We start from the raw sequence: 26495 nt of genomic DNA, 5'->3' as shown, positions 1-26495 counted from the left end.
CATTCAGCCTCGTATTTTAGCAAAGACAGCAAGAACTGAACAGAACTTTGCAGTTACAAAGGAATGGAGGCGAGGGGTAGGGAATTCCACTAACACTTCTGAAGTGTCCTTGTACCATGACTCAGGACATTTCTCCAGTTCAAAACAGTGACTAATAACGTAGCCAGAAAAATAATGTTAGCATTTTGGTTTTCTTCATATGCTGATTTTATGTGTGCTTTTCTTTCATTTTAACCTGTCACCAACACTTTATGTGTTGATACTGGTGAGAGAATGAAGTGTTAGCAGAAGCAGAGAAAAAGCTACACACTATACATAAGAGATCTGAGGCAGGGAAGAGACACTGATTTTGCATACACTGCCCTCCCACTATCACGACCAACAGACAGACGAAGGAGATGACCTAAAGATGGGACAGGGAAGGAGAGAATACAAATTAGCCCTAACATTTTACAAAACTGATTCTGCAGCAATGGATTTAACTTACTACATTACGCATTAGTTACAGACTATGTTAGCATATAAATAACTACAGAATCCTGTAAGGAAGGTTCAACTTCCCCCGTTAGAGGTATCAGTATAGATAGAGCTATAAAAATACAGAGAACATAGAGCAAAATCTTGAAGCAAAACACTGAATTCTTCACAATTGCATAAATTCTGTAAGCTCTAAAAAGGATTGCTTTGGCCTCAATGCTTTAACTCCTGCAATTTCATTCTTATTTTATCATGCTGACTAGAATCCTTGCTTGTGACTCCTTCTCTTCATGAAGGCACTGTTCTAACTTCACTTTACCAAAGCGCAAAAAAATCTAGATGTACCCATGTTTTCCCCTCAGCACTGAATAGAAATGAAGTACAAGATTTTAGCACAAAGTGAAAGCAAACCTCATGTATCACCACATGATTGCAGAATGACCAAGAATAACTTAGTAGCAAATGCTCACCTGCTGGAAATCGAAAGGCCATTAAGTGACAGTTCATTGTTTGAAAGTATGGAAAAATTAAAAATTTCAGATCACTTCACAACAGTCCAGGACACAGTGATAAATGGACTGACCCATGCAAACAGAGAGTTATGTACAAAACCTGAACACTCACAGAGTTCTCCTAAGGTGAGTCAGCTTACAATTCAGGGGCAGTCATTCCTATACTGGGCCAGGAAAGCTCTCCCCATCCCTGAAAACATGATTCTGAAGTTTAACAACATAAGCATAAGCAAAGTACTTTATTTTTTTCTTGTATTACTGAAAAATCCCAGTTTTGTAACAGGCAGACCTCTGCTTTACACCTCAAAAAATCAAATACAGTTTCAGTAAATTAGCAGGAAAAATATCCAAGTGATCAGGCTGCCCAAAATAGGAAGACTTTAGTCCTGTAAGGAACAATCTGCTTTCGTGGTACTTTTCACTCAATTCACATACATATATTAGTGTAGAAATAATCAATGAGAATCTAAGATTATATTCAATTTACAATAAAGAGCACCTCATTATTATAGGTGCTTCAGCTAACGAGTACTTCCTCAATGCACAAGGATACTACAGACCAACTATTTTGCCTCTTGCTTATTTGCATATCACTGCTTGTGCTTCCTTGTAACTCTCTGCACTCACGCAGTTGGCTACAAGACTCTTCTTCCTTTCTCTCCCAGTTGCTCAGTCCCACCACTCTTCCATTAGCTCCGTCTTCTGTGTTGAAATGGGTCAGTGCTGTATAATTCATCAACACCTGACCAATCACAACTGAATTAACATGGTTAAACTGGTATATTCCCACCTGTTGGCAAGAGTGCTAGCGTCATTACGAAGGAGAGGAATAACAACATTCCCTAATATTTCACAGCTTAAATATTTAGATTCTGTGTTCATTTGCATAAAGGATAACACCAAGTCACTTTATTTCAGATTCATCTTCAAATGCCAGATTAGAACTTGTCCTCCACCCCCAGCAACGAAAAAAAACCAAACTCCTCAAGAATCAGCATTGTAAGCATGCTTTCAGGACTCAGCAATGGACTGCTTTGTTTATTGTTTCATTGATGTGAAACGATTTGTGATTGGCATTATGATACAGGTTATTTAAACACAAACATTATAAATAACTTTGAAATGGTTAGTCACTGTAACCAAGGCAACAAGTCTCCCACTCAATTTCCAGAAATAGGAATAGAGGAACAGAGGTAAGAACAAAATAAAAAGTTAGCAGGGGTAAGAAAATAAATGATCAAATATTAGTTTGAACTTAGGAAGGCCCAGCTGACTAGAGAAAATAAAAAGGTACAGCACTTGAAAAACAAACTAGCTGCTAAAAGATGAAGTGGAGGATATGAAGTGTATAATACCAAAGGGATTTAACGTCAGTCATCATATTCCACAATCCATTTCAGTGAATGGAAAGAAACAAGGACCTAAATTTGGGAATGCAACAATCCACACCAGACAGCAATTACTAGTCCAGTCTGAACAGCTACTAGTTTTCTGGGGGAATCATCGACTTTTTTGAGTGCTAAGGAAGTCACTTCTTCATAGGCATGCAAATATTTGCCTTGATTTTTTTCCCCTCGATATTTGCCTCCAAGTATTGGTCATAAACTTTTGATGATATCTACATGAACAGGCCTTTATACCCTCACAGAAGGCCACTGAGTTAACAGGATCTGCTTTAAGGATCTGACTGCAGAATCAAGGCTTGAAGGCTTGCTTTGTTTCTCCTCCACCTCTTTTTTTCAGTTTCCTTTAAAAAAAAAAAAAAAGAGTTCACTTTCTTCACTGAGAAGAACTGCTTGTTCACAAGTCAGAAGTTCCAAAGTTATCATTAGGGAATCTGATCCTCCGAAACGAACACGTGATAGAACTAGGTTCTCTCAACACATTCTAATGTAAGGGCTAGTAATTACTTTGTATAACAAGATAAATGGAGTTCAAGTTACTCAGTTTTCCATCAATTAAAGAAACTTATCGTTTCAGTACACGTGAGTTTTTAGCCTGGGAACATGAGAATTAACAGTGAGACATAAGGTATCTTGATAACTAAATTAGGAACTTGTAATACTTATCTTGTATAATGCCAAAACAGATCAGATGCAAATTTTAGGAGGCATGTGTGATGGAGAATTGAGCGCAAGCAGTTGTTCTCAGCTTCAATAAACTCCCTGACAGTTGGGGTTGTTTAAAGTAACTTCTACTAAGAAAAAGGTTGAACACATATCTCATTAGCCTACGTCTAAACAGAATTTGTAGAGCGATACCACCTAATTCCATTCCCACCACATCCCTCCCTCATCGAACAGCAGCAGCTCCTTTTCATCACCACAGGAGACCATTCCTTCTCTTAGTGTAACAAGGAACTAGTCGGACATTTATTCTTGGCATGTATTCTAAAAGAATGAAGTCTAACACTGGCAGTAATGAAAATAGCAACCATAGAGGCATTCAGAGTGTTCACTATGACACTGCAAACATTTGTTTAACTGCCAATTGAACAAGATCCATCTTAGCTAAGAGAAAGATATAAATGGGTAATAAAGAAGTTGGTGCTCTCCCCGTTCAAGGACTTTCAAGATAAGTGGTCACTCTAATATCCTCATGCAGTTGTTCATACTCTGATCCTTTCCACTCACATCTAACTTCCGGGAATAAATGTATTGCCTCATGCACAGTCTGGTAGTCATACAGGAAAAAAAACATACAAATTCCTCTGAAATGTCCACTGTTATAAGCCCTAAGAGTTCTTCCTACTACATATTTAACACACGTAGTTAAAACTATGATGTACTGAAAGAAAAAGATAAAGTTTTACCAACTATAACTATGCTGTATCCAATGAGCTTTGCCACAAATAGTTACAGGGCTGATACTCTTCTTTAGTTTTGCAGCTAGTTTTCATCAGAGCTTCATCTATTTCAACAAAATTCTACTGAAATGTAGGCTTAAGATAGCCTAAAAGACGACCTGCAGATATGCAGGAAAGGCTTGTAAGAGAGAAGCGACAAACCCCTCTGTTGTCAGGCAATCCACATTTCACCTGCCCACTAAGAAAAAGGTGGGCTGTCAATTACTCCTTATGTGTAAGAGAGACTAACCTGGAACTCCCTTTAAAGCTAGATACCTGTTCTGGTGAACAGTTAACACACCAAGAAACTATGACCGAATAGCAGAAAAACCCTAGAAGACACACAGCCGTTCTGCTAGCTATGCAGAGCTGAAAGGAGACCAAGACATATCATTACAGAAACTCACAAGCAAGTTACTCCTTTTCCTCTTCCCCCCCCCAAAAAAAAAGTCAGACAAAACATCAGTGAACCTTGACCTAACCTTTGTTTTCAATGCAGTTTCTTACAGGAGAGCACCACTGTGTTTCAGGATGAAAACAACTTTTATAGCCTCCTCCTCTCTCACTAGGCATTTTAGCAGTTAAAGCAGCTCCTCATCTAGAAGAGCCCGGTATACAAACACCAATCTATGAAGACAGTATGAAGGCAAATAAACTGAAAAGCAAATACCTTACTCATAAGGTATACTTACTATATTTTTCATCTCTACCTTGAATGGCTCAACCTTCGGTGACAGACTTTGCATATTTTCTTCCTCTGTTTAAGAAAAAAGTCTGTCCAACATTGCACAACAAACCAAGAGCAGTGGGAACAATCTACAGCTACTAATCTGACACTTGAATGATTGCTCTTTCTATCCCAGACTTAAAGTTTGCCATTGAGCATTACACATACCAACTGTGCTCAATATAGTTCAATTTAGCTCCAAATGCAATTTTTGCAATTATGGCTTATGGGGTTTTTTTGATACCGCATGTATTTTGAAAGCAAAAGTAACTCACTTCTGAAACTGCAATTGACACCCCAAATTATTTCAGAACTTTGAAAGACATTCCTACCTCATAGGATTGCAGAGCAATAAAGCTCAAGCAGTGTTAACACAAATTTGTAGAGAATGCACTGCTGACTGCTTGCTGAACCCACAGAAAGGCCTATTCTTCTCAGTGCATGGAAAACCTTTATTCTGAATGTTAAAAGTATCAAATCAGCCTGCAAAGACAACCAAATATTTGAGCTTCACAAACACATTAAGCATCAAAGTTTTGTTTGTCAGTGTACTAAGTAAATTAAATCAACTGTAAGCAGGACTTGAATTTCACCCTCTGAGCTCAACTAAGAGCCTCAGAGCGGAATTCCTCACCTCACTGTAAGTCTCAAGCGCTACTTCTACACTAACTTGCAGTAATGTAAAAAACTAAGCTAAACCAAGCTTAAGAAAACAGCAGCCTGCTTGTATGCCCAAAGTCTGCCTCTCTCCATCACAGTTGTAACATTTAAATAAGTAACACAGAGCCCTTCTAAATTATCAAAGAACAAAATCAACAGGTTTACATTAATTGTGGAAGAAAAATAAGCTTGAGAATAACATGAAAGTAAAACTTGATTTAGTAGAACTTTTGTTCCATAAAGTTATTAATCTGACTGCTGTAGAAAGAAATTAGCAAATCACTTCCCTCTTTCATACCAGCTGAACAGTACAAACAACAGAGCAGCCTTTGCACTCCCCCATGAAACACAGCCACCACCGAGACAGACTTCATTCACCAAAGGGGCTACAAACACACATGACAATTTACTTTATTCTAAGTGAATGCATCACTATGAAACAAAGTAGATGGTTCCAGCTAAAAAGAAGTATGCTTCATGGATTACTGCAGACAAACACCTTTTTCTATATAGTACCAAGGCTGTTTCTTTTAATGAGCAGATTACAATCTTAGTGCGGCATCTAGTCCTGAAGTCGAGACATCCTGCAGCATACTGCCTAAGAACACTGACCTGGAGGAACTCTCTGCAATTAGCAACGCAGATATTTCATGTTAAAAATTATTCCTCATAATTTGTTGACATTCTTAAAGAAGGCAATTTTAAGAGAATTTAGATTGTAATAACTGATTTATCAAGCACCCGACACTCATCCAGCAGAAACAGAGCTGCTGCTAAAAAATATACCCTCTACAAAAGCCGCTTCAAATCAGCACTCCTTTCCCTCCTCTGACTCTACCACTCCCCTTTCATGGGAAAGGATACATCAGTTCCCAGTGTATCAGTGCATCTTAACAGATCAATGAAGCCTCTAAAAAAAAATTCACTTCATACTTCTGGATTAAAACTTGCATTACAATAGAAGCTGAAAGCCTCATGGCTTTACTCTGTTAGACCAGCGGTCCCACACAAGTCAAGCATTTCACCTCAGCATCAGTCAATGGCAGGATCCTTCCCAAAAGAAAAGTTCTGAAACACGGTACTTTCACCTTAATGTATTTATGATGCAGGTTCTGCTAATTATTTCCCAATGATTGCTTGTAGAAGAGTTGTATTTCTTGGCTTTAACAGAAGGGTTTATTTAACAGAGGGATGAACAAGTGTTCATTTCTGTGGAAAGCCTCCCAAAGAACAACAGTAATTAAGCCTAAAAAGAAGTCTATATGTATTTCAGGTCCACAAATGTTACCCACTCATACTCAAAGTTCTAAACAAAATATGACACTTCACTAACTTTAAGGAAATCAATACAGCAGGACATAAAGATCCCAGCCTCAGATTGATTAACATCTTTTAGAAGAAAATCGCAAGGTACAATGCAGCCTAAGTGTAAGGAGACAGAGGAACATGCAGACTGATGGAAGGGCTAGCAGGTAACGATGAGCTGATACTGATGCGCATAATAAACAGGAAACCAGTTGCCTAACCACTGCCAAGCTCCGAGTGGTTTTTCTTCTGTGAGGCTTTTCTGGAGGTGGTGGGGTCTCCAAGCATTACAGTCAGTTATCTTAAGCAAGAGCATCCAGGACACCAATAGTGTGTGAGTTTTTACATAGAATTTGGTCTAACACACAGGAAAACATGAGAAAATAAATGTTCTAGCAAGCATCTTTCTACACGCGACAAACTGGCAGCACAGACCCTCCCACCTTTGTATCCTGATACTGCACAGGAGACAATAGGTAGGACAGGGGAGACGCCAGGAAAGGACAGAGCAGCCAAGACAAGTATTTTTCATAAGCCTGAATGGAAACCGAAGAGTCTAGCGAACAAAGAAGGGTGTGATGTGATGTGATGCGATGGAAGCAACAAACCACTGAAGGCACGAAAAAACTCCCGCTTTCCAGAAGGAGAGCACGGACACGGGGAAGGGGGATGACAGGACCACGGAGGAGAAAGACACAGCAGCCGAACAAAAGATTTTGAAGGCCTGTAAAGGAAAGGTGCTGCGGGAAGGGACGTTCCCCGGCGAAGGGCAGCGCTGCCTCGGCGCGGAGCCAGCCCGCACACCAGCCCCTCGCACCGGGCATTCGGCACCTCCCAGCGGCGCCCACAGACCCTTCCCCGAATACGGGGCAGCCCGCGGAGCCCCCGCCCCGGCACCGTGGCCACCTGTTGGGACGGGGACCTGCGCGGGGCGGCCGCCGTTGACCGCCCACCGGGGGCACCGGTAGAGCGCGGAGGGGTCACACTGGAGGGGGCACCGGGAGAGCACGGGGGGGCACATTAGAGGGGGCACCGGGAGCACATTGCGGGGGGTACCGGGAGAGCAAGGGGGGGGCACACTGGAGGAGGCACCAGGAGAGCATGGGGGGGAGGGCACCGGGAACACGCTGGGGGAGGGACACGGGGAGTACACTGAGGCGGGAGGGAGTCACCGGGAACACACGGCGGCTCCTCCCTACGCATCCCGGTCCCCGCCGGGCCGCGGCAGCAGCCATGCTGCCTCCCCCTGCCCGCCGCCTGTCGCACACGCACACCGAGCAGGACTGGGGCGGGGAAAGGCGCGCGAAGCCGCCGCCGCGCCTGCCGGCACCGAGAGGGCACGGGAGCGCGGGGCGAGGGCAGGCGCTGAGCCGCGCTACCCACCTGCTCGCGGAGTTTGAGGAACACCATGGCGAGGCCGCCCGCACCGCCCGCCGCCACCGCCGCCGCCCGGGCTCCCCGCCGCGAACACGCCCCCTCTGGCCACGCCCCCTCCCGCTTCGCCTGCCGCTGCCGCCTCCCCGCGCTGAGCTCGCAGGGCCCAGTGGGCGTGGTCTCTATAGGCCACGCCCCCACGAAAGAGCCACGCCCCAACGCCGTCCCCTCGCAGCTTCCTGAATTAACCGCCCGCCGGCATCAAAGGCGCGCGCCCGCCCGCGCCGCCGGGCGCGGCCCCGCCCCGCCCCACCAAGGGCGGTGCTGATTGGCCCGCGGGGTGGGGGGGCGGAGTAAGGGCGGCGCTGATTGGCGGGGCGGGAAGGGCGGGGGAGGCTGCGCCCGGCCGCGGGGTGGGTACCCTGAGGGCTCGTGGGTCGCGGAGGGGTCGTGGGTGGTTTCACCTGGCGTGGGGTCGGTGAACTGGCGAGAAAAGCGCTTTCTTCCCAACATCCCAGGGGAGTGGTGGAGTCACCACCCCTGGAGGTGTTTAAAAGACGGGTAGACGAGGTGCTCAAGGACACGGTTAGTGGCAGATGGGAACAGTTGGACTCGATGATCCAAAGGTCTTTTCCAACCTAGTGATTCTATGATCCCAGCACACAGAAAACTGAACACGGGAGAACGGAGTACCCTGTCGTGCAAAAGCCTTCAATATCTTCCAAGTCCAATCATATCTGTCTGCTACTAAACCAGATCCCCAAGCACCTCATCTGTCAATCTTGTAAGCATCTCCAGGGCATCTTTTAAGCAACTCCAGGGATGGGGACTCAGGACTTCCCCTAGCAGTCCATTCCACAGCTGAAATGCCATCCAAGGCTCTCCTTGGCACAGTGGCACTGAGAGCCAGGAGATCTAGATGTGATACCAGGACAAAATTTCTTCCCTGAAAGAGTGGTGAAGCATTGGGACAGGATGCACAGGGAAGTGATGGAGTCTCCATCCCTGGACGTGTTAAAAAACCATACAGCCATGGCACCGGGGGACATGGTTTAATCAGCACAATGGTGTGGAGCTTGTAGTGATGGGACTAGGGGGAATGGGTATAAACTGGAGAAAGGCATATTTAGGCTAGACGTAATGAAGAATTTCTTCACCTTGAAGGTGATGAGGCACTGGAACAAGTTGCCTAGGGAAGCTGTGGCTGCCCCATCCCTGGAGGTGTTCAAGGCCAGGTTGGATGGGGCCTTGGGCAGCCTGATCTAGTGGGATGTCCCTGCCCATGGCAGGGGACGTGAACTGGATGATCTTTAAGGTCCCTTCCAACCCAAACTATTCTATGATTCTATGATCACAGCAGGGCTTGGCCCAAGTTGGGGCACCCTGGTGCCAAGGGCACCACTCGTCTCCTGGCCTCCACGGACAGGACCCACAGCTGCCCTTGGCGCTCCAGCTCACCCACCCCACCCTCGGCCTAGGGTGAGCCCCTTTGCTGCTGTGGGGGGAAAGCATTGCCCCGCTCCTGCCCTTTTTTGTCAGAAGCGTGTCACAGAATTGCAGTCTCTGCTTGCAGCTCTGCTAACGAGGGGGACACATTACCCCCTAGGGGTCCCCATGCCCTTGTGTGGATGCAGGCGTGGAGTTGGGCTGTGCTTCCCTCATGTCTCCTGGCAGAGGTGCCAGCCACAGACCCTGGCACTAAGCATCCATTGGTGTGGGAGGAAGGAGAGAAGCAATAGAGCCGACATAGAATCATAGACTCATTAGGTTGGAAAAGACCTTAGAGATCATCAACTCCAACTGTACCTATCTACTACTAAACCATGTCATGGTGCTAGGTAGCATATAGAGGCTGAATAAAGGCACAAAGAGACAATGAGGAATTATCAAATGGTGGGATGGAGCGGCCATATGCAAACACAATAAAGAAGACAATTCTAAAAAGAGACAGATTCTTTCACTATGTATTAAATGTTCATGTATTTTGGCAGGGGATCGGTAGAGACATCACCTGCGTAATTCTCATATTGTATTCTGAAAAGTCATTTACAGGCTTGGTGGTAGACCTCTGTCCATCAAGCACAAAGAACATCTTCATAGATAGGACTTTAAAAACCTTTTGTATAAGGAACAAAAAGCAGTGTACAGAACACTGAAATTAGATGAAGCTGCTCTTCCATAAAGTGTCTCTGCAGCCAGCCAGGCCAGCGTGGTAACTGTGGTTTGGAAGACTTATTTTCTCATGAAATCTGATTCCCTCATTGCCCCCCCCCCCAAAAAAAAAACAACAGACTGAAGAGACTGGGTTTTTTTTTGGAAATTGCATGCTGCTGCAGGCAACCCTGAAATGAATGTTTCAAGTTTCTTGACTTTCTTGTAGCTTCAAAATAGTCTGCGACTGCCAAACACTGCACATGTAGTTATACCTACTTAGACTTTAGTGTTATCTTTGGAAGAAAGAAAGTTTAATAAAGCAATTGAGTGTGTTCTGTATGACCAGTTGTTTGTGTGGTTTTGCACTGCTTGTGCACTCCAGTAGGAGCCTGGCATGTAAATATGTTCTCTTGATGACTGGCAACATGAGAACGGAAGGGTTTCCTATAGGTGCTAGCTGAGGCAGATCTGTCGTTGTCTTTGAATACTAGTGGCCTGATGGTGTCCGATCATTTACATTCTTTCCTTTCAACTGGTTAAGATTGCAATCCTATTTTACAAGGTAAAGGAAAAACCCTCAACATTGTCACACTTTCTAAGTCAATTTTGTTGACATCTAGATATGTCCAGAAATGGTGATTATGGTAAGTAAATGTTATAGTTAATTTCAAATAGCCCCTTATTTTAATAATTGTGCATTCTACCTGTGTGTTTGTTTGTGAATAAAAACATATTGTGTGCAAATACTAGACAGGTGGATTTTGACACTGTGAAAAATGGTTGAGGACTGGGATACCAACGTGGTAAAGAGACTGATGGTTGTGGAAATTACAGATAATTTTATCAATGCAGTCAGTGAAGGAGAAAATGACATCAGGAAGTGCTGGCTTTGTCTGTCCCCAAATTAGGTTGCTCCTTTTCAAAGTGAAAAGAATGTCTGGGAGCTGATAAAGTTCTGCTTCTTCCTCTGAAGCTTATCAGTTTATGGAGTTATTCAGAAAAACATCTACTTTCAGTTCACCAGCTGTTCAGAGTAATTTCTGTATGTAGACAAGTCTTCATATATCAAAATGTTGCACTTGGAACTGGTAGCACCTTTTGCAATTTGGAGTCTGGCACTGTTTTAGTAGGGGAAGGTGCATCTTTATCAGTTCCCTGGCACCTTTCCCATATACTCAGGCCACAGCTAGGGGCCAAGCCTGTTGCCTTTGCCATATGTACTTAAATATGTCATCGGCCAGCTCAATTCTGACCCCAGATTCCCAGATTACTCCTTTTTTTTTTTTTTTTTCTTTCTCTGTGAGTTATAAGATGATAACGCATGAAAAACTTTTAAGTGGTAAAATGTGGAAGGTAGGATACCAGTCCTGGAGATTCCTGCTTTTTTGGTTTAAGCATGAGTGGAATTCTAATGTTCTGTGTAAAGCAATCCAAATGAACAAAAATATTATAATTTCAGCAACAATATTATCACATCTGCTAGTGTCCCACAAAATCCGGTATTTGACTGCAGAGCAATAGAAATGGTAGAAGTGAAACCTCAAAAGTTAAAAGTAACAGTGCGATAAGGACATCAGCACTTTTTGTTCATTTATTACCATACATTTTGAGGTAACTTCTTCTATGTTATTTTTAAATGCTGTGTTACAAGGTAGGTAACTGCACAGGCATCCATTAGGAACATTAACAGAATGTTTCAGGGAATTCTGTCAGTATTGACATAAAAGCACACTGAAAGCCGCAACATTTCTGATAATGTTCAGAATATGCATCCGCAGAAGTTAGAACTTCCCACAACACGTTTTAAATCAGATGGTTTGTAAATTATTAGCAACGCAGCTCTCCTGAGGGCACACTTTCAGCTGAGTGAGATAGGCTTTAACTGCGCAGCTCCCATTAATGTTAAATCGTCACACTGTAACTTATCCCAGAGTGTGTAACACTACCCAGTGTTTTAAAGATAGGACCATATGTGCTGTGCTGAAATACATAATGGGATCGAATTGAAGAGGCTGTAGGAACCTCATACTCGAGATTTTTTGTGAACTCATCTGAAACACGCTCATGATTTATTTAGTTTGTCAGGAATGCCTGTATACTTAGCTCTTTTTAAATAAGGGCTTCAACCCTGGCAAAGTAGGTGTTTATTCTTTTTTCATTCTTCTCCATGGGTAAACAGGCACAGAGGTCGACAGACTTACATAAGGTCATGGCATGAGTCACTGCTGTAGCTAGGAATAGAATCCAGGAGACCTGATTGCCACTGCTCTCTTCCAAACCGTGTCCCATACTCCTAAATGAAAGCAGCGCTAATTTTATTTTTACACAGAATATTAGCTGTCTGAAATCAATATAATGTTATAATTTCCTGGGGAGAGATACATTTATCTTTATGACCCTGAATTAGCATTACTCAGCAGCTAGTCTTCTGATGGAAACCACACTCATTTTATAATGGTATGCTGGGAGCATCATCATAAAGATTTTTACACATGCTGTGACACATTTTATCTATCAAAATCTAAAACAGTCAAGGTTTTGTAATTCTGTCCCAGAGATTACATTTTGAATCATTGGCTGTTCACAGTTACTGATTGTAATGGAAACATATTGAATATCATAATGGCATCATCAATCAAATATCATCGATTGGCATTTCTAAAACACCATTATGCTTATGGATGCTCATTTGACCAATTTCATCCCTGTTTGGTGCAGACAGGAGGAGAAAGAATTGTGTGCCCTTCTTATTCAAAGAACAAATTTAATGTCTGAAGGAGGGAAGGGCAAATATGAGTGTCCTTTTTGCAATCAGCAAGTAGCAGGGACCTGTCAAACAGTTCTAAATACATATCAGTCATATATTCTAAGGAAAGTGCAAGTAGAAGGGAGAGAAAACAGAAAATTAAGACTATATAGAGGGAGGCAACAATGCTAAGAAGTTATATCAGTTGCATGTTAATGAGAAAAATGTTGTGAGGCATTTGCAAGATGTTTGGTGTGACCTTATGCTGTCAAATTGCCAGTATTATCAGTAAAATATGTGTTAAACAAGGTGATACAAAGGTCGCTTATACAAAGGTAGCAATTTGCATATTAGAAATTTTTTTGCATCATGTTTCCTCTAGTGTAAATAATATGCAACATTTTTTCCACATAAAATTATGTTTATCTTCTTCAGCAGAGTAGTGTTTCAAAGAGGCATAAGAATAGTCAAAGGTACCTTGGTTTCTGGGCTGGCTTTCACACAGAGAAGAATTTTATCCCAAATCTTCTTATGATTTCTTTTTTTAATAAATCTCAAGTATGTCCAAATGATAATGAAAAGAAGTTGCCTACCTTTGAGTATGTGATCATAAAAGACTATTAAGTCTAAGTAGCTGTAAAGCCAAAATGAATCTAATAAAAATGAAAGAAATAAATTTTGTATTTAAACATAACTGAGACAATGAAAGAGAAAGAAAAGACATATTTAACATATTTTCTGGTATTTTCACATCCCAAGATGACTCCTTAAAACACTGAATATCAGCACTCGTATACATATTCACATTGACTTGAATAAGCGTTTGTGGAAAAGAATAATTTGTTACATATTTCTTTATCTCAAAAATATTTTATTAATATATATCTGACACAATATGCTATTTTGTTTATATAAGTAAAAAAAAAAAAGGTCTCAAAATATCCTTTTGCCATGCTCATTGTACCTCAGAATGGCCAGTACTGACTAACTGGAAACTCCAGTGGGATGTGATCTTGCCAGTTATTTTTTCAGGCCTGGGGAGTTCTTCAAAAAGTAACACCCAAAGTGAAGCACAAAATGGAATGAGACTTGGTCAGTCATCTTTGCCAGACGAAAGCTCAATGCAGCATACAAGTCTTATTGGGAGATTTTATGTGACTTGCTACACAGGGATATTTTGTTAGAGGTACATTTCACCAGTGCTCTAGCAAAGTATTAAATGGAATGAAAAGTGGGGATGCTGAAAGTATTGAAGTGGAAATGCTGATTTTCATGTGAGAAGCAAAATAAAGGTTCTGACTCCTGAGTGAGAAGCTTCCAAACATCTGAACCCCTTACTTTCTGATGACAGATGATGTAATTGTAATATCACAGCTAGCTTCCCATTTAGAGAATTTCTGCATACATCTATTTCCTCTCCTGATGAGCTAGAGACCCCTTATTGACTATATCCTCTGGTTTTGCTTTCAAAGTGGTTAGGTTTCAATTGTGGGCACTAGTTTTTCCAGTGTACGGTTTACATTTTTGGTTATAAAGCACTTAAGTTGTCACTGGAGCTGGGGTAGAGGACTGAAGGAGAAGACATTTTTTCAAATAACCAGATTCCAGTTGAAATGAGACTTCTAAAACTCAGCTACATGAAACACAATGTGAGCCTAAGAAAGAGGACCGTTTGGGATTCTGCTTTCACATATTCCCCTTTCACATTCAGTACTGCAGGAGCAGGTGCCATGAAAAGGGGACAGTGTGTCCTGTAAAGAAGTGTGAAGGAAGATGAAACTTGTCTTGCCAGTACCACAGTTGCTGCAGTAATGGTCAACTTTGTCTGCTCCTATTGCCTTCCAAACTGCAATATAAACCAAAATACGACATATAGACCCATGTATTCTCACCTAGTAATACTTTATTGCCTGCTGCCAAATGGCTATTACACATACGAATGTAGTAATTTAGCTGCATTGCCACACGTTGAGAACCTCAGATAAAACTTGTAAATTCATAAAATACACTTACAGGCTCCTTAATTGCTACAGCAGAGAGCATGTCATGATCCAAATGTAGTGGAAGGGTGATCACTGTACATCCATAGTGGGATAAAGACTCTGCCATTAAGAATATCTGTCTTTAAAGATGTGGGGTTTTTTTTCTTGAAGTAGTTTTTTTTTGAATACTTTGATGGTGTATGTGAGCCTACAGCCACTCAGATATGTATGTAAACTCTTCTCAGATAAGTACTTTTATCATCTAAAGGAATAAAATGCTTGAGGCAGAAGACAGGAATCTCTGGGAAATACACTACTGTGATGAATATATTTGTCAACCGAGTGCCGTAGTGATGAGTTTCAAGGAAGATGAAAAGATTTTTCATGACAGCAAGAAATTTGTAACTCAAAGAAAAGAAAATGAAGCAAACAGTTTGCATTTGTCTTTGCATCTTAATAGACAACCTTATTCCTGTTTTCATGATGTTGTCTTCATTCTCCTGCTAGAGGATTTCCATTTTTATAAAATATTAAAAAGAAATGAAGTCGTACAGGCAAGGGTTAGTACTCCTGTCATTTGGAGCAGTCAGAGAACCTAATATATGGCTATTTTAGTCTGCATTTTTTCATTGGTACTGATTCTAGAGCCGCTTTGGACCTGACAGTTGACATGTACAGAGAGAATACATTAAAATACCTACAAGTTTATTATTAATTACGATTTGATAACTTGCTCCCCCCACCCTCTCCTAGAACATATGCCACAACAAATGAAATCAGAAAAGCATTTCAGCTCTTTGGTAGCTGAGTCTGCCACTACGGCACTGAAATCAGTGTTTGTTTTTAACGCTGTGCAAAGATTGAGCCCTAAACGCAAGCAAGCTGCAGGCAGTGTGTTTTCTGCTTAGGATCTGTACTGGTGAACATGCTCTCCCTTCTTCTCTGCCAGAGCCTGAGTTTCTTAACTCATTGGGCATGCTGCATAGCCTGTGTTTTTTCTGTTTTAAGTAGCCAAGTATGATACTTTCCTTGGAAAAGTAGAATAACCTCCAGATTAGCCAGCACTGGAATGAATGTAATTAAAGCTCTTTAACTGAAGACAGTAACACCGAGTATTCCCTGAAGTACTGACTGTAGAGTTCTACGTTGCCATGAGGTGATTTGCTAAATTTAAATTTATACACACAGAAATAGTATAATTAAATTGAAACACTGGAAAAGTTCCATGTAACATGTTTGGCAATGCTTCTGCACAGGCTACTGGTCTGCTAATATAGTGTTGATTTAGGGAAAGACTTTGCATTTGCACACATGTCAATTGGTAAGAGAAGCAAAATGTGAACAGATATTGAAAATGCTGCACACACAGTGGATTTTTGTTTCTAAACTGCAGGTTTTCCTACTATATAAAATATTCTAAAATTAATTTTTTAAGTTTTAAAGAATTATATCACGCAATCGTACTGTGGAATGATAACTACTTGGACTTATCACAGTAGGTTTTAAGTTGAATGTCCTCCAAAACAAAGATCTTGGAAGAGAATCACCAGTAGACCTGCCATTGATACAATGCCAAGTAGCATCCTCCTCATGTTTGAAATATGGCTCAGACACACACACCCATACACAACCTTACTTTATATATTGCTATATGTGGAAGGTTTCATTTTACTGTTATTGTTTGCATCAGTGTTATAGCTAAGATTTCCCGCCATGAGTTTCATTTCCAACTCTTTATAACTATCAAAGCAACAGATTTCCAGGTGAAAAGAATCCATTTCAGTACTAGCCACTATACGAGCTCGGAACAAAAAGGCGATTTCTCTCCCAGAGATCATGCCCTGCAAGCCTAAGGCAAGTGGCAATGGTGCAGGGCACGGAGATGAGGCGGCGGTGGTGGCTCGTGTCAGCTAACAGGTAACCTGACTGGCCTTGGTGCTTGCAGGTGTCATGATGGGTTGAAGTGGTTATTGGATGAGCTTGAGGTGGGCTCCCTGCTGCAGGCAGGGCGGCATGACTGCCAACACCTGCAGCAAAGTGCCTGAATGGTGGCAGACAAGGCTTGTGGGGGTCCTTCCTGCTGGAGGGGTGTGTGGAGAAGGTTATGGCTATGGCACTGCCCAGCCAAAGGTCAGATCTGCTAACCTGCTTAGAGTGGTTTCAGAGGTCTGAAATATTCATGACAAAGATAAACCAGTGAGGTCAGGGTGAGTGAATCTGGCCATGCTTTTAACACTTCCAGAAAATAAATACATCCATCAGAGCAGCACAAGGCACAGAGCCCTGAATCCATAGCTCCCCGGCAGCTTTTTGGCAGAGGAAGGCAAGCTGGTTTGATGCACGGTGCCTCAGCCTGTTGTGCACCTTTCCTAGCTGCCCAGAACTGCCAGCCGCTAACCTTGCTTTATGGCTGGTTGAAAAATGGACCAGCTTTACTGTGTGATTACATCTGGTGTTAAAGATTGTTAATAATTTCACTTGTGGAGACCAGCTAGAATTGTGTCTTTCAATATGCTGAAGAAATAAAAATAAAACCTAACTCATAAGTCCTTTTATTGGCTGCTATCTTTGTGTTAAAACGCATCAACTCTGTCTGCACTGACGTGGACGGATCCTGCATAGGGGGGGGCCTTGGCTGCTTAGCCCATTGTGAACAGGTACATATAATTACTCACAAGGAAAAGTAGGAGTATTGCACAAGGCAAAGTTATTTTGGCTGGGAATCAAGTATTCATCTACCTGAAATCAGTATTTGTTTTCTTTTAGTAATAAGCTTTTGGATAGGCTAGCATGAGATGTGCTGTGCAAGGACACACAGGAGAGAAGGGGAGGGAAGAAAGAAATTTGACGCTTCAGTCAGGGTAATAAAAAGCTGCGTATCACAGGATATGTCCTATCCAGGATATAGATCTGTGTGTATGTTTTGGCAGATATGTGTGTGCTGAATTGCAGGTTTTCCCCTATGCAATCATTCTTGTGATTTCTCTTGGACCGTCAGCTGTGCAGAGCGAGAACCATCCGCAAATAGCCAATTTTCCAACTCTGTCAAAGTGCTTCAACAGCATAATAAGTAATACATACGGGCATACTCTGATCAGCCATAAAGCCAAGAGGAGATATACACGATCAGAAATTCCTATTAGTTCACAGAACAATTTTGGTCTTCAGAAGGTTTGTGAAATTGAATCAGCAGAGTCGGGAGAAGCAATATTTCCTGAGGATGGCCTGCTTGGCAGGCTCCATAGCAGGATGTGACCCAAACCAGTGTGTGTGGCGCACCAGCGGATGGGTGACAGAGGAGCTTGCTTGCTGGTGACCGGTGCCTGCAGGTGCCTGCAGCCTGGGGACCACGTGGCTTGCCTGGGGCTGGCAGTGAGGAATCATGGCCAGCCTCAGGTAGACTTGAAATTGTTGATTGAGTTATCTTCCAGCTTCATTTTTCTGACACACAAGTGTCAGACATGCTAAGTAGATGTACCAGGTAGATGAACAATCACCAGGATAAGCGGGGTATATTTTCTGAATGACATGAGAATTTCAGTTTATGGCTGTATCAAAGAAAGAATCTGTCTTTGAAAAGTCTAAGAACGTGTACATTCAATATCTATGCATCCTAAAGTCTAAGACTGGGGAAAGGAACAAAAAGAATACCACATATCTTATTTTCAAAGATCTCGTGACTTATGCAGGCCTGACTCTGGATTTCTGAATGCTTGGTGTTGATGCTACCCTCGTTTCCATTCTCACACAGCGCCTTTTTTTCAGCTCTCCTGAGCCAATATGGTGTTCTTTCACGTTGAGAAATGTCAGAGTGGGAGAAGTGAGCTACCAGCTCTCCCCTCACTCTTTCCCATTCCTCAGCAGTGGATTCTTGCACTGTGAGGCTGTGGTTTCACATGCACTGGCATAAGCAGCTCACAGCTGCTGCCACCCTCACTCCTGGGGATGTGAGCATCCCCAAACATGGTGCTCTGTGGGTCTGTCACTGCACCCACTTCTGCTTACTCAGTCAGCCAGGCTGAAAAACACCTTTTTTCTTTCTGCTCAGTATTTGTATTTTTTCTGAGTAATCCTTAATTCAGATCTGTCCTTTGAGCAAGCTCATTGCACAGCCAGCAAAATAATCCTACCAGTGATGGTGAAGGACAGCACGGGACTGGGAGAGAGGGATGACAGGGGTGGGACCCCTTCTGCTGGCTGCTGCCAAAATGCATGTGTGTGAAAGCACATCCTAATAGTAAGGGTGGGACATTTCGGAGTGCTGCCTGCTTGAACTGGAGCCCTTTGGTCCTTGTTAAATTTGGTTTTTTATGAGTATTGTAGACAAAGACTTTGTGATTTTTCTCCCTACTGAAACAATGTAAAGAAGCTGTGAGGTAGCTGGTGATTGTTCAAGTCAAAACAAACACTTCTGCACAGGACACAACACATTTCCTTTGAAACATGTAGGAAAGTGGTATTAATTGCCTCACCAATTCCACATGTGTCTGGTTTCTCATTTTTGATCCAGAGCTATCCTGCTTCTATTTGACTTATTGATATAAAATGTCAGGCTTAAGAAAACTCTGGAGAGCAAACAAGGAAACCCTCACCACCCCTTTTGTAATGTAAACTTAGATTTTCTTTCCTTTCTTCCAAAAATAAAGGGGGGGAAAAAGAAAGAAATGTAAATCCCTTTTCTTATATCAGTTTAAGTTAGAAACAATTATTCTATTTTCATTCACACTGACATATTTAGTGCTGGTTTTAAATATCCATATTAAGTCTAATCATCCTCCCAAAAATATATTTGCAGTTTTTCAGAGTACCCCATATCTCAATCTCTATAATATCTGAAAAGAAATATGGGATGCTTTCTCTGCTGTCTCCCACAGCAATCTAATAAAGAAAATGGAGAAACCAATTTTCTCCTCTTATATGTGTCCCAAAAACAGTTTAAGAGAGCCTGTGATCCTTTCTGAGATTATGTTTTATATTTGAACTCAATGTTATAGTCCCCTTTGGGCTGAGGAAAAACAAAAGCTACCTGCATTTGAAAACATGGAATATATTCAAATAATTTAATTGCACGGTCACAGTATGAGAAGGGACAAATTAGCTTTGGAATGGCGAGGGACAAGGGATTAGCTGAAAAACTACTAGCTCTCCATTACTGTCATGTCTCTCTTAGTTTGTAGCACAAGACAAATCTAGGTATAATACAGTAGCTGCTAAGCCCTGTGACTTGAGGATAGATCCCTACAATTCTTGGGTCACTGGATGGCAGAGACTTAGATTTTAAGACCTTTCTCCAGAAGGAAGTCATGGCTGCTGTCCAGAACGTGCATCTGGGTTTCTACCTGCAGAAACAAAAGCCAGCACTGGTTTAGCTTTCATCCTTGTAAATTGTCAGTAGGTAGTCAGTGTCCCCAGCTGGAAAAAGAACTTGGCAGCTGTCAGGTCTCACAGGTTGTACACAGCTGCGTGTACACTTACTGTAACGCTAGCAAAAATACCATTTTCCATGTCATTATTGCTTATTATGTAATACACAAACTTTTATGTAGTGTTAAATCTGCATATCACATCTATAAATATATATAATGTATGTATATATATTAAGAAAAATTGTTATATGTATCTAACAACTGAAATAGCTTCTTAAAAGAAAAAAAAAAAGGACAAACCAGGTTCTGCAGTTCTCTCCAGCATCCCTGCACTAGCCTTCCAGTGTGAAATTATCCCAAAGCAGTACACGCACTTCTTGGTGCATCCTAGAAATAAAAGAAAAAGAAAGTGTGGGGTCCTGAGGGGTTTATGTTGCCGTGCAAGGCTGGCTGGAGCGAGAGAGGTGAATCCTTGTGAATCCTTGAAACTCCAGCAATCTCCAAGTACAGGCTGGGGATTTGGCTGTTCTTGTCCCTATCCTCGGACTCAGAGACAACTGAGTGCATGACTTTGCACTCTGCTTGCTCCTTTTTCCTTGCAGGCCGATCAGCTGCATTTGGTTATTTGCTTCAATAAGGAAATCAAAAAGTCTAAGCAAGCTGCTACTAGCAGAACCATGTGGTTCAATGTGCTTAGAGTGCTGCTACGCTTTATTTCCAAGATCACATAGTAAGCAACTACATTTTGCGTGCAAGTGACAGAAAGCACTGAAGTTCAGTTTTTAGGGAAAGAACAAACCTATTAGATGATCAAGGGGAGCTATAACAGAGAACTGATCAGGATAAATCTAAAAGAACAGCGTAAATCCATTAAGCTGGTAATTGCCTGTGAATGATAACTTTATTTTAGATACAACACTCTTCTTGTAGGAATACTGACAGAGCACTATAAAATTTAGGGCTTCTTTTCATGTCTGCTCCATCCCAGTGGGATCTCCGCCTGAAATACTGCTCCAAGGGATACAGCACATAATCAGTCCCTTTGAAACAGCTTCAGTAATGCTGAATCCATATAAGTGTGGATGCCAATTATGCTAATGAAACTGCAATGGGACCATGCTTCTTGCATTTCTTCTAACAGTGCTATAAGACCATTGGCACACTCAGCAACTAAATTCGTGTAGCATACAACCACATAGAGTACTGAAGCTTACTGCACAGTAGAGGTAATGCCGAATGTTCCCCAAACATAAGCCTGCTAAAAAGATGAAGTAAGCAACAGGCAACTGTAGAAAATCTGGGTTGGTTTTTTTTTTTCCTATGTTCACTTTTCTACTTTTCCTATATTTTCCTCTCCAGAAGATACAAGACTAATGCAAATGATGTTTATACTGCCCTCCTTTCTTGCTCCTTGTTACCATCCAAGGCAACACTCCATCCTGAGGAGAAAGCACTGGGAAACCATAGAGGGCTAGTGAAAGTTCAAAATGCCCCTGAGAAAAACAAAGGCACGTCTTTAACAACTTGTCCTCATTTCCTCTTTTGGGCTGATAAGATCTCTTTCAGGAATATGATATTCATGCCTTGGCTAGGCATTGTTTTAGGCTCAAACAAAACCAGTTGTGTGGTTTCTCTTTTCCACTCTTGATCCTTTCACGCAGCGGTTCCTGTGGTAAGGATAACTCTTCTTCCCAGGCAAAAAGCGAGGGTTTCAAAGACTATCTATTAGAATACTTATATTACCATCCTGCCCTTAAAATGCCCTTTGACTAGAAGCTGCACATACTTTCTGTAGGCATAGCTCCAAAATAAATGCCTCCATCAGAATGCCAAGGAACTTCATGGCAAGACTTATGTTCCAACAGCGGGTAGTAGCATATGGCCCCAGAGCATCACCTCAGACTGTAATTTCAATTCAGATTTGCATATTAGATGGACAGCATATATTTTTGAATAAATGACATGCATACTTGTGCATTCTTAGAGCTTGGAGTTGCTCCATCAACACTATAGAAATTTCAGCCTGGAAATGCTATAATCATCTCTGCAATGCATCATGGGCCAAGGTACAAATCAGCTTATGTGAACAACACTAAGGCTACTATAAAACCCTGCTGAAGACATTTTAGGGTGTGGTGGGAGTAATTTATATAGATCATGAGAAGATAGAGAGAGGAATATGGATTCATAAGGAGTAAAAGCTTTCACATATGATTAGTCAGGAAAAGAGAAAATGGCAATGCAAGATTGACCGGTCTTTACCTTTTGTATAGTTTATAAAGCAATTATGTACTGGTAAGTTTTCCCATCCTCTCAGCTGCTTTTGAAGGGATGTCTCACTAATAACAGTAATTTCATGATAGGCAACGGATGCTTGGAGTTACCATTGCATTTAATGGCTGGCAGATTTTCTGGAGATAAGACTTCATTCCCTGTCATGCCCGCAAATCCATGCTAATGGTCTTCCCTTGTTTCACAGGAAGCTGGTTGAAGAGCAAAGGCAGCCTACAGTGAGAGCGGTCCTTGAGTTTGTGGTCCCCAAGTCACCTACAGTGCTCCAACACCATAGGCTGCAGAGCTGCTCGTGAAGCAGTTCCTATACTCTTGCCATTTACTGTCTTTCATTCAAAAATATATCTGTCTTACAAGTTTCAAAATGTGGTAGAAATACCAATCTTGTCAGGTGTCCTGACATTACCTATCCCTTTTCTTGACTCAGAGCTCAGAGATGTGCTATGATATTTCATCATTAGGCCACTCAGATGTCCCAAACACAAAGTAATTTCCACAATTAGATTTCCAGGCACTGACATTACCACAAAGTGCTGACAATGTTCAGAAACCTAATATTTATTTTTTCTAAAAAAAGCCCACATTTTGAAAATACTAAACGTACTTATTTGCTTAACTGCTTCTATATTATTATTTCTCTCGTACATACAGCTCTGTTTTAACTTAATTATGCTTGCCATCTGCTCAATAGTCTCAAAAAGGATTTCCTTAGAAAATAGAGCTGCCTTCTCCACCACAGGTAGAGAAGCTTTTGTCTCCAGAGCAAAGGGGCAAACAGTCGTCAGTAGCCAGGGGAGTGCTCAGAAGGAAATGTCTCCATTTGAAGAGGAGCAAGGACATGACATTGTGCCATAGCAAGGTAGACCCTTCCCTGTGCACTTCACTGTAGGCTTCAGCTTCCCATCCTCAGTGCTGAGCTGACACTAGATATTGTATGAGGGGTTGTGTGTGCAACCTGGGCTTGCGGAGTTTGCTAAACAGCAAACAGCTGAGAGGTGTTACATTGCTCATGTGTTTCTGAGGATCATACTGTTCTTCGTATAATCTGAGCTGCTTGTAGGGATCTTGAGATACATGGTCTGGATAAAATGCCCTCCGAAAAAAAATCATACATCATACTTGGAGTTGCAAAGATACATATAGATAATGCAGAACTATACAGATGGGAGGAGGGAATAAAGGTATGTGAAAAACTCAACATTTCTGTGGAATTTGCCTATACCTTATGCTATTTGAAGGTCGAGCATCCCTTGCATCATTCCTTGCTTGCTACTCAATGCTGCCACCACCTGTCACTGCATTTTTTTTTTCCTGAAATAACAATGCCCCTTGAAATAGAAAGGTTCATATTGCTGTAGGCGAAAAGGACCTGAAAATTGGTAAGACACTGTGCAAGAGAAAAAATGTGAAATCGGTGAGCCATTCCTTGCAAGCCTGGGCATTGCTGAAAAGAATGTAACAAACTTCAGAAGAGCCCCATATAAGCAAAAGGATCAGAATCAAGGATTTACACTGTTTGATACCAGTAGAGTTTATGGATGTGTGTTAGGAAGTATCAGGCTACTGCAAGTACATACACCAACAGTTTCTCTCTCTCCCATGCCTTCCTCTTGCACTTGGATCATTTGTTGTTTTTTTCCAGAATGACAAGTGCATTAATAATGAACAAATGTGTACTGCACTCAGGAAAGCAGTTTCTTCCCAATTCCCATGATCTGGTAGTGTGCCTGTTCCCTAAGGAATGAAAACCAGTCTTCCAGTTTGGGCTTATTAGGAGCAATTGTGGATATTTTTACTGTCAGTGCAAATGACTAATTGAAAGTTTTTTAACATTTGCTGTGGCTACATGATATAAAATGTGAGTTTCACTAGGGTCATTGATTACACACTGTATTAAACCTGAATGAGGCTCAGGACAAGCAAATTCCTACAAGCTAAACTTCCTCTAGTGAGACTTGATTCACTGCTAGATTTATTTAAATAACTCTTTAAGGATAACATTTAAGTGACAATCTGTTGATAGCTAATCACAAGCTTATCTGCGTGTCATTTCAGTGGATTATCTTGATATGCAAGTTAAGGTTTGTGTAACAATTTGCTGGTCTATGGTCATGTTGAGGGAAACTGGGAGCATGTGCACAGCTTAGCAGTTCTCTCTTCCCTCTGTCTTGCAAGGTCTGAAAGCACATGCCTAGGTATAGATGCAATCTTACCAGTTCTCACATTGGTTAATGTGTTACTAGCACATACTCCTAGGCCAAGGAATGATTTCAGAATATCAGCTTTCATTTGAAACACAGAAGCAAGTTTAGCTTCCAGCTTTTCTGACTGAGAGATGATGGATGAATAATTCTGTCTTCAAACTGACAGTGATGCTGAAGATCTGTATTAAATCACATAACATTTTAGCCATTCTTGTTTTCTGAGAGACTGCTTATGAGTATGACACTGCTGAAAGTTTGTCTGAAGTCCGTGGTCCTCTACACACACATGCTTGCAGCTGAATCTGTGCTTTTATACCTTGTTGGATCAGATCCTGGGAAACAACAGGGAGGTAATACTTGGTCAGGACTTGTTGAGGAGGAGAGGAAATGGGAAAGAAACAGATATGAGGGTCTGACCTTGCTTTGCATAAAATGTAGCCTATTTAGGAACTAATCCTGCTTTTGCATAACATTTTTAATTCCAGTGCCTATAAGGACTTTTTTGAGGAAAGACGACCAGGGTTTTCACAGCGGTGTATGGCAAGGGCACATGAGAAAACAGGCATAGCTTCAAACAGGAGATGCTCTGACTGGATAGAACGAAATATCACGAGGGCAATCGAGTGTGGGAAGACACTGCCCAGAGAGGTTTTGCAGTCTGTGTCCTTGGAGGTTTTCAGGACCTGACTGGATAAAGCACTGAGCCCTCTGGACTGGTCTCATAGTTGACCCTGCTTTGTGAGGAGGTTGAACAGGAGTCCTTGTGAGATCCCTTCCCACTTGGGGTACTCCAGGACACTGTGATACTATGGGCTTAAATGAAAGACCGCCCTTCAGCTGTGTTGAAAAGCAACTATCATGCGCTAACATTAAAGCCTATATTTTAATAAACAGATCAAAGTAGTTACTCTGTGTTTTCAAGGGTCACTTTTTGAAGAAATGTTACAAAATGTGGGACTCATTCTGTTGGAAGAGAAGGGAGGGGAAGGAAGGGAAGGGAAGGGAAGGGAAGGGAAGGGAAGGGAAGGGAAGGGAAGGGAAGGGAAGGGAAGGGAAGGGAAGGGAAGGGAAGGGAAGGGAAGGGAAGGGAAGGGAAGGGAAGGGAAGGGAAGGGAAGGGAAGGGAAGGGAAGGGAAGGGAAGGGAAGGGAAGGGAAGGGAAGGGAAGGGAAGGGAAGGGAAGGGAAGGGAAGGGAAGGGAAGGGAAGGGAAGGGAAGGGAAGGGAAGGGAAGGGAAGGGAAGGGAAGGGAAGGGAAGGGAAGGGAAGGGAAGGGAAGGGAAGGGAAGGGAAGGGAAGGGAAGGGAACTCTGACTTGATCTGGTATCAGTGTAATGCTAGTGAAGGTATCACATCTGTGATCACCTTGTTTCCTACTGAGGTGTTTTAAAAAATACAGAAAGTACAAGGTTACTTCAGTAACAGGACCTAAGTCCCTCAGGTGGAATGAAGTTCATTATTTTGAGCCCCAACGTTTTCCACTGCCAACCCTCCACGACATGGCATACTCTTCATACGTGCCCCAGTTTGGGCCTAATGGCAGACACCTAACAGTCTATCTCAGACTGTCTCCAATATTACATAATTAATATTGCATTTTCCTCCATTCTTTCTTATTTCCATAGCATCATGAAGTGCTTTGTTGTGACATGCTTTCCTGTTGGTTACTGCCCAGCTACTGGCCCTTAGTGAAGCAAGAAGAGAAGTGAATGCAAACACCAGGAGTGCCCTGTAATTTAAGAAAATGAGATTGTATCTAATTTCACTTTCTAGAACAGTGGTGGTAAACCATTACTACCAATTGATGGAGTCATGGCATTTTCTACTTGAGGGACAAGATGTAGGAGAATTAG

The 26495-nt window shown here is 42.1% G+C and overlaps 1 protein-coding gene and 1 long non-coding RNA gene across 9 annotated transcripts in view; both read right to left on the bottom strand.

Moving 5' to 3' along the window:
* The window catches only part of ANKRD28 (ankyrin repeat domain 28), a 123600-nt gene extending 115606 nt beyond the window's left edge, over positions 1–7994 (bottom strand). The window contains exon 1 of the mRNA XM_054060412.1: positions 7910–7994. Coding sequence (XP_053916387.1) covers positions 7910–7936 — 27 coding nt within the window. The 5' untranslated portion in view covers positions 7937–7994. The remainder of the gene's footprint in view (positions 1–7909) is intronic.
* A 6599-nt stretch (positions 7995–14593) lies between these two features.
* Positions 14594–26495, bottom strand: part of LOC128851268 (uncharacterized) — a 72559-nt gene continuing 60657 nt past the window's right edge. For 5 of the 8 annotated variants that reach the window (XR_008448558.1, XR_008448557.1, XR_008448560.1 and 2 more), the window contains 2 exons: positions 20449–20535; positions 14594–20121 (listed from right to left, as the gene is read on the bottom strand). This is a non-coding gene — a long non-coding RNA (uncharacterized LOC128851268). Of the gene's footprint in view, positions 20122–20448; positions 20536–23822; positions 24977–26495 lie in introns of those variants that run through there. The other 3 variants (XR_008448564.1, XR_008448567.1, XR_008448566.1) reach the window with 2 other exon arrangements.

This window comes from Cuculus canorus, chromosome 2 (assembly GCF_017976375.1).
Source record: "Cuculus canorus isolate bCucCan1 chromosome 2, bCucCan1.pri, whole genome shotgun sequence".
Classification (NCBI taxonomy): domain Eukaryota; kingdom Metazoa; phylum Chordata; class Aves; order Cuculiformes; family Cuculidae; genus Cuculus; species Cuculus canorus.
The sequence above is the reverse complement of the archived record's forward strand: the minus strand, read 5'-3'. Positions and strand labels throughout refer to the sequence as shown.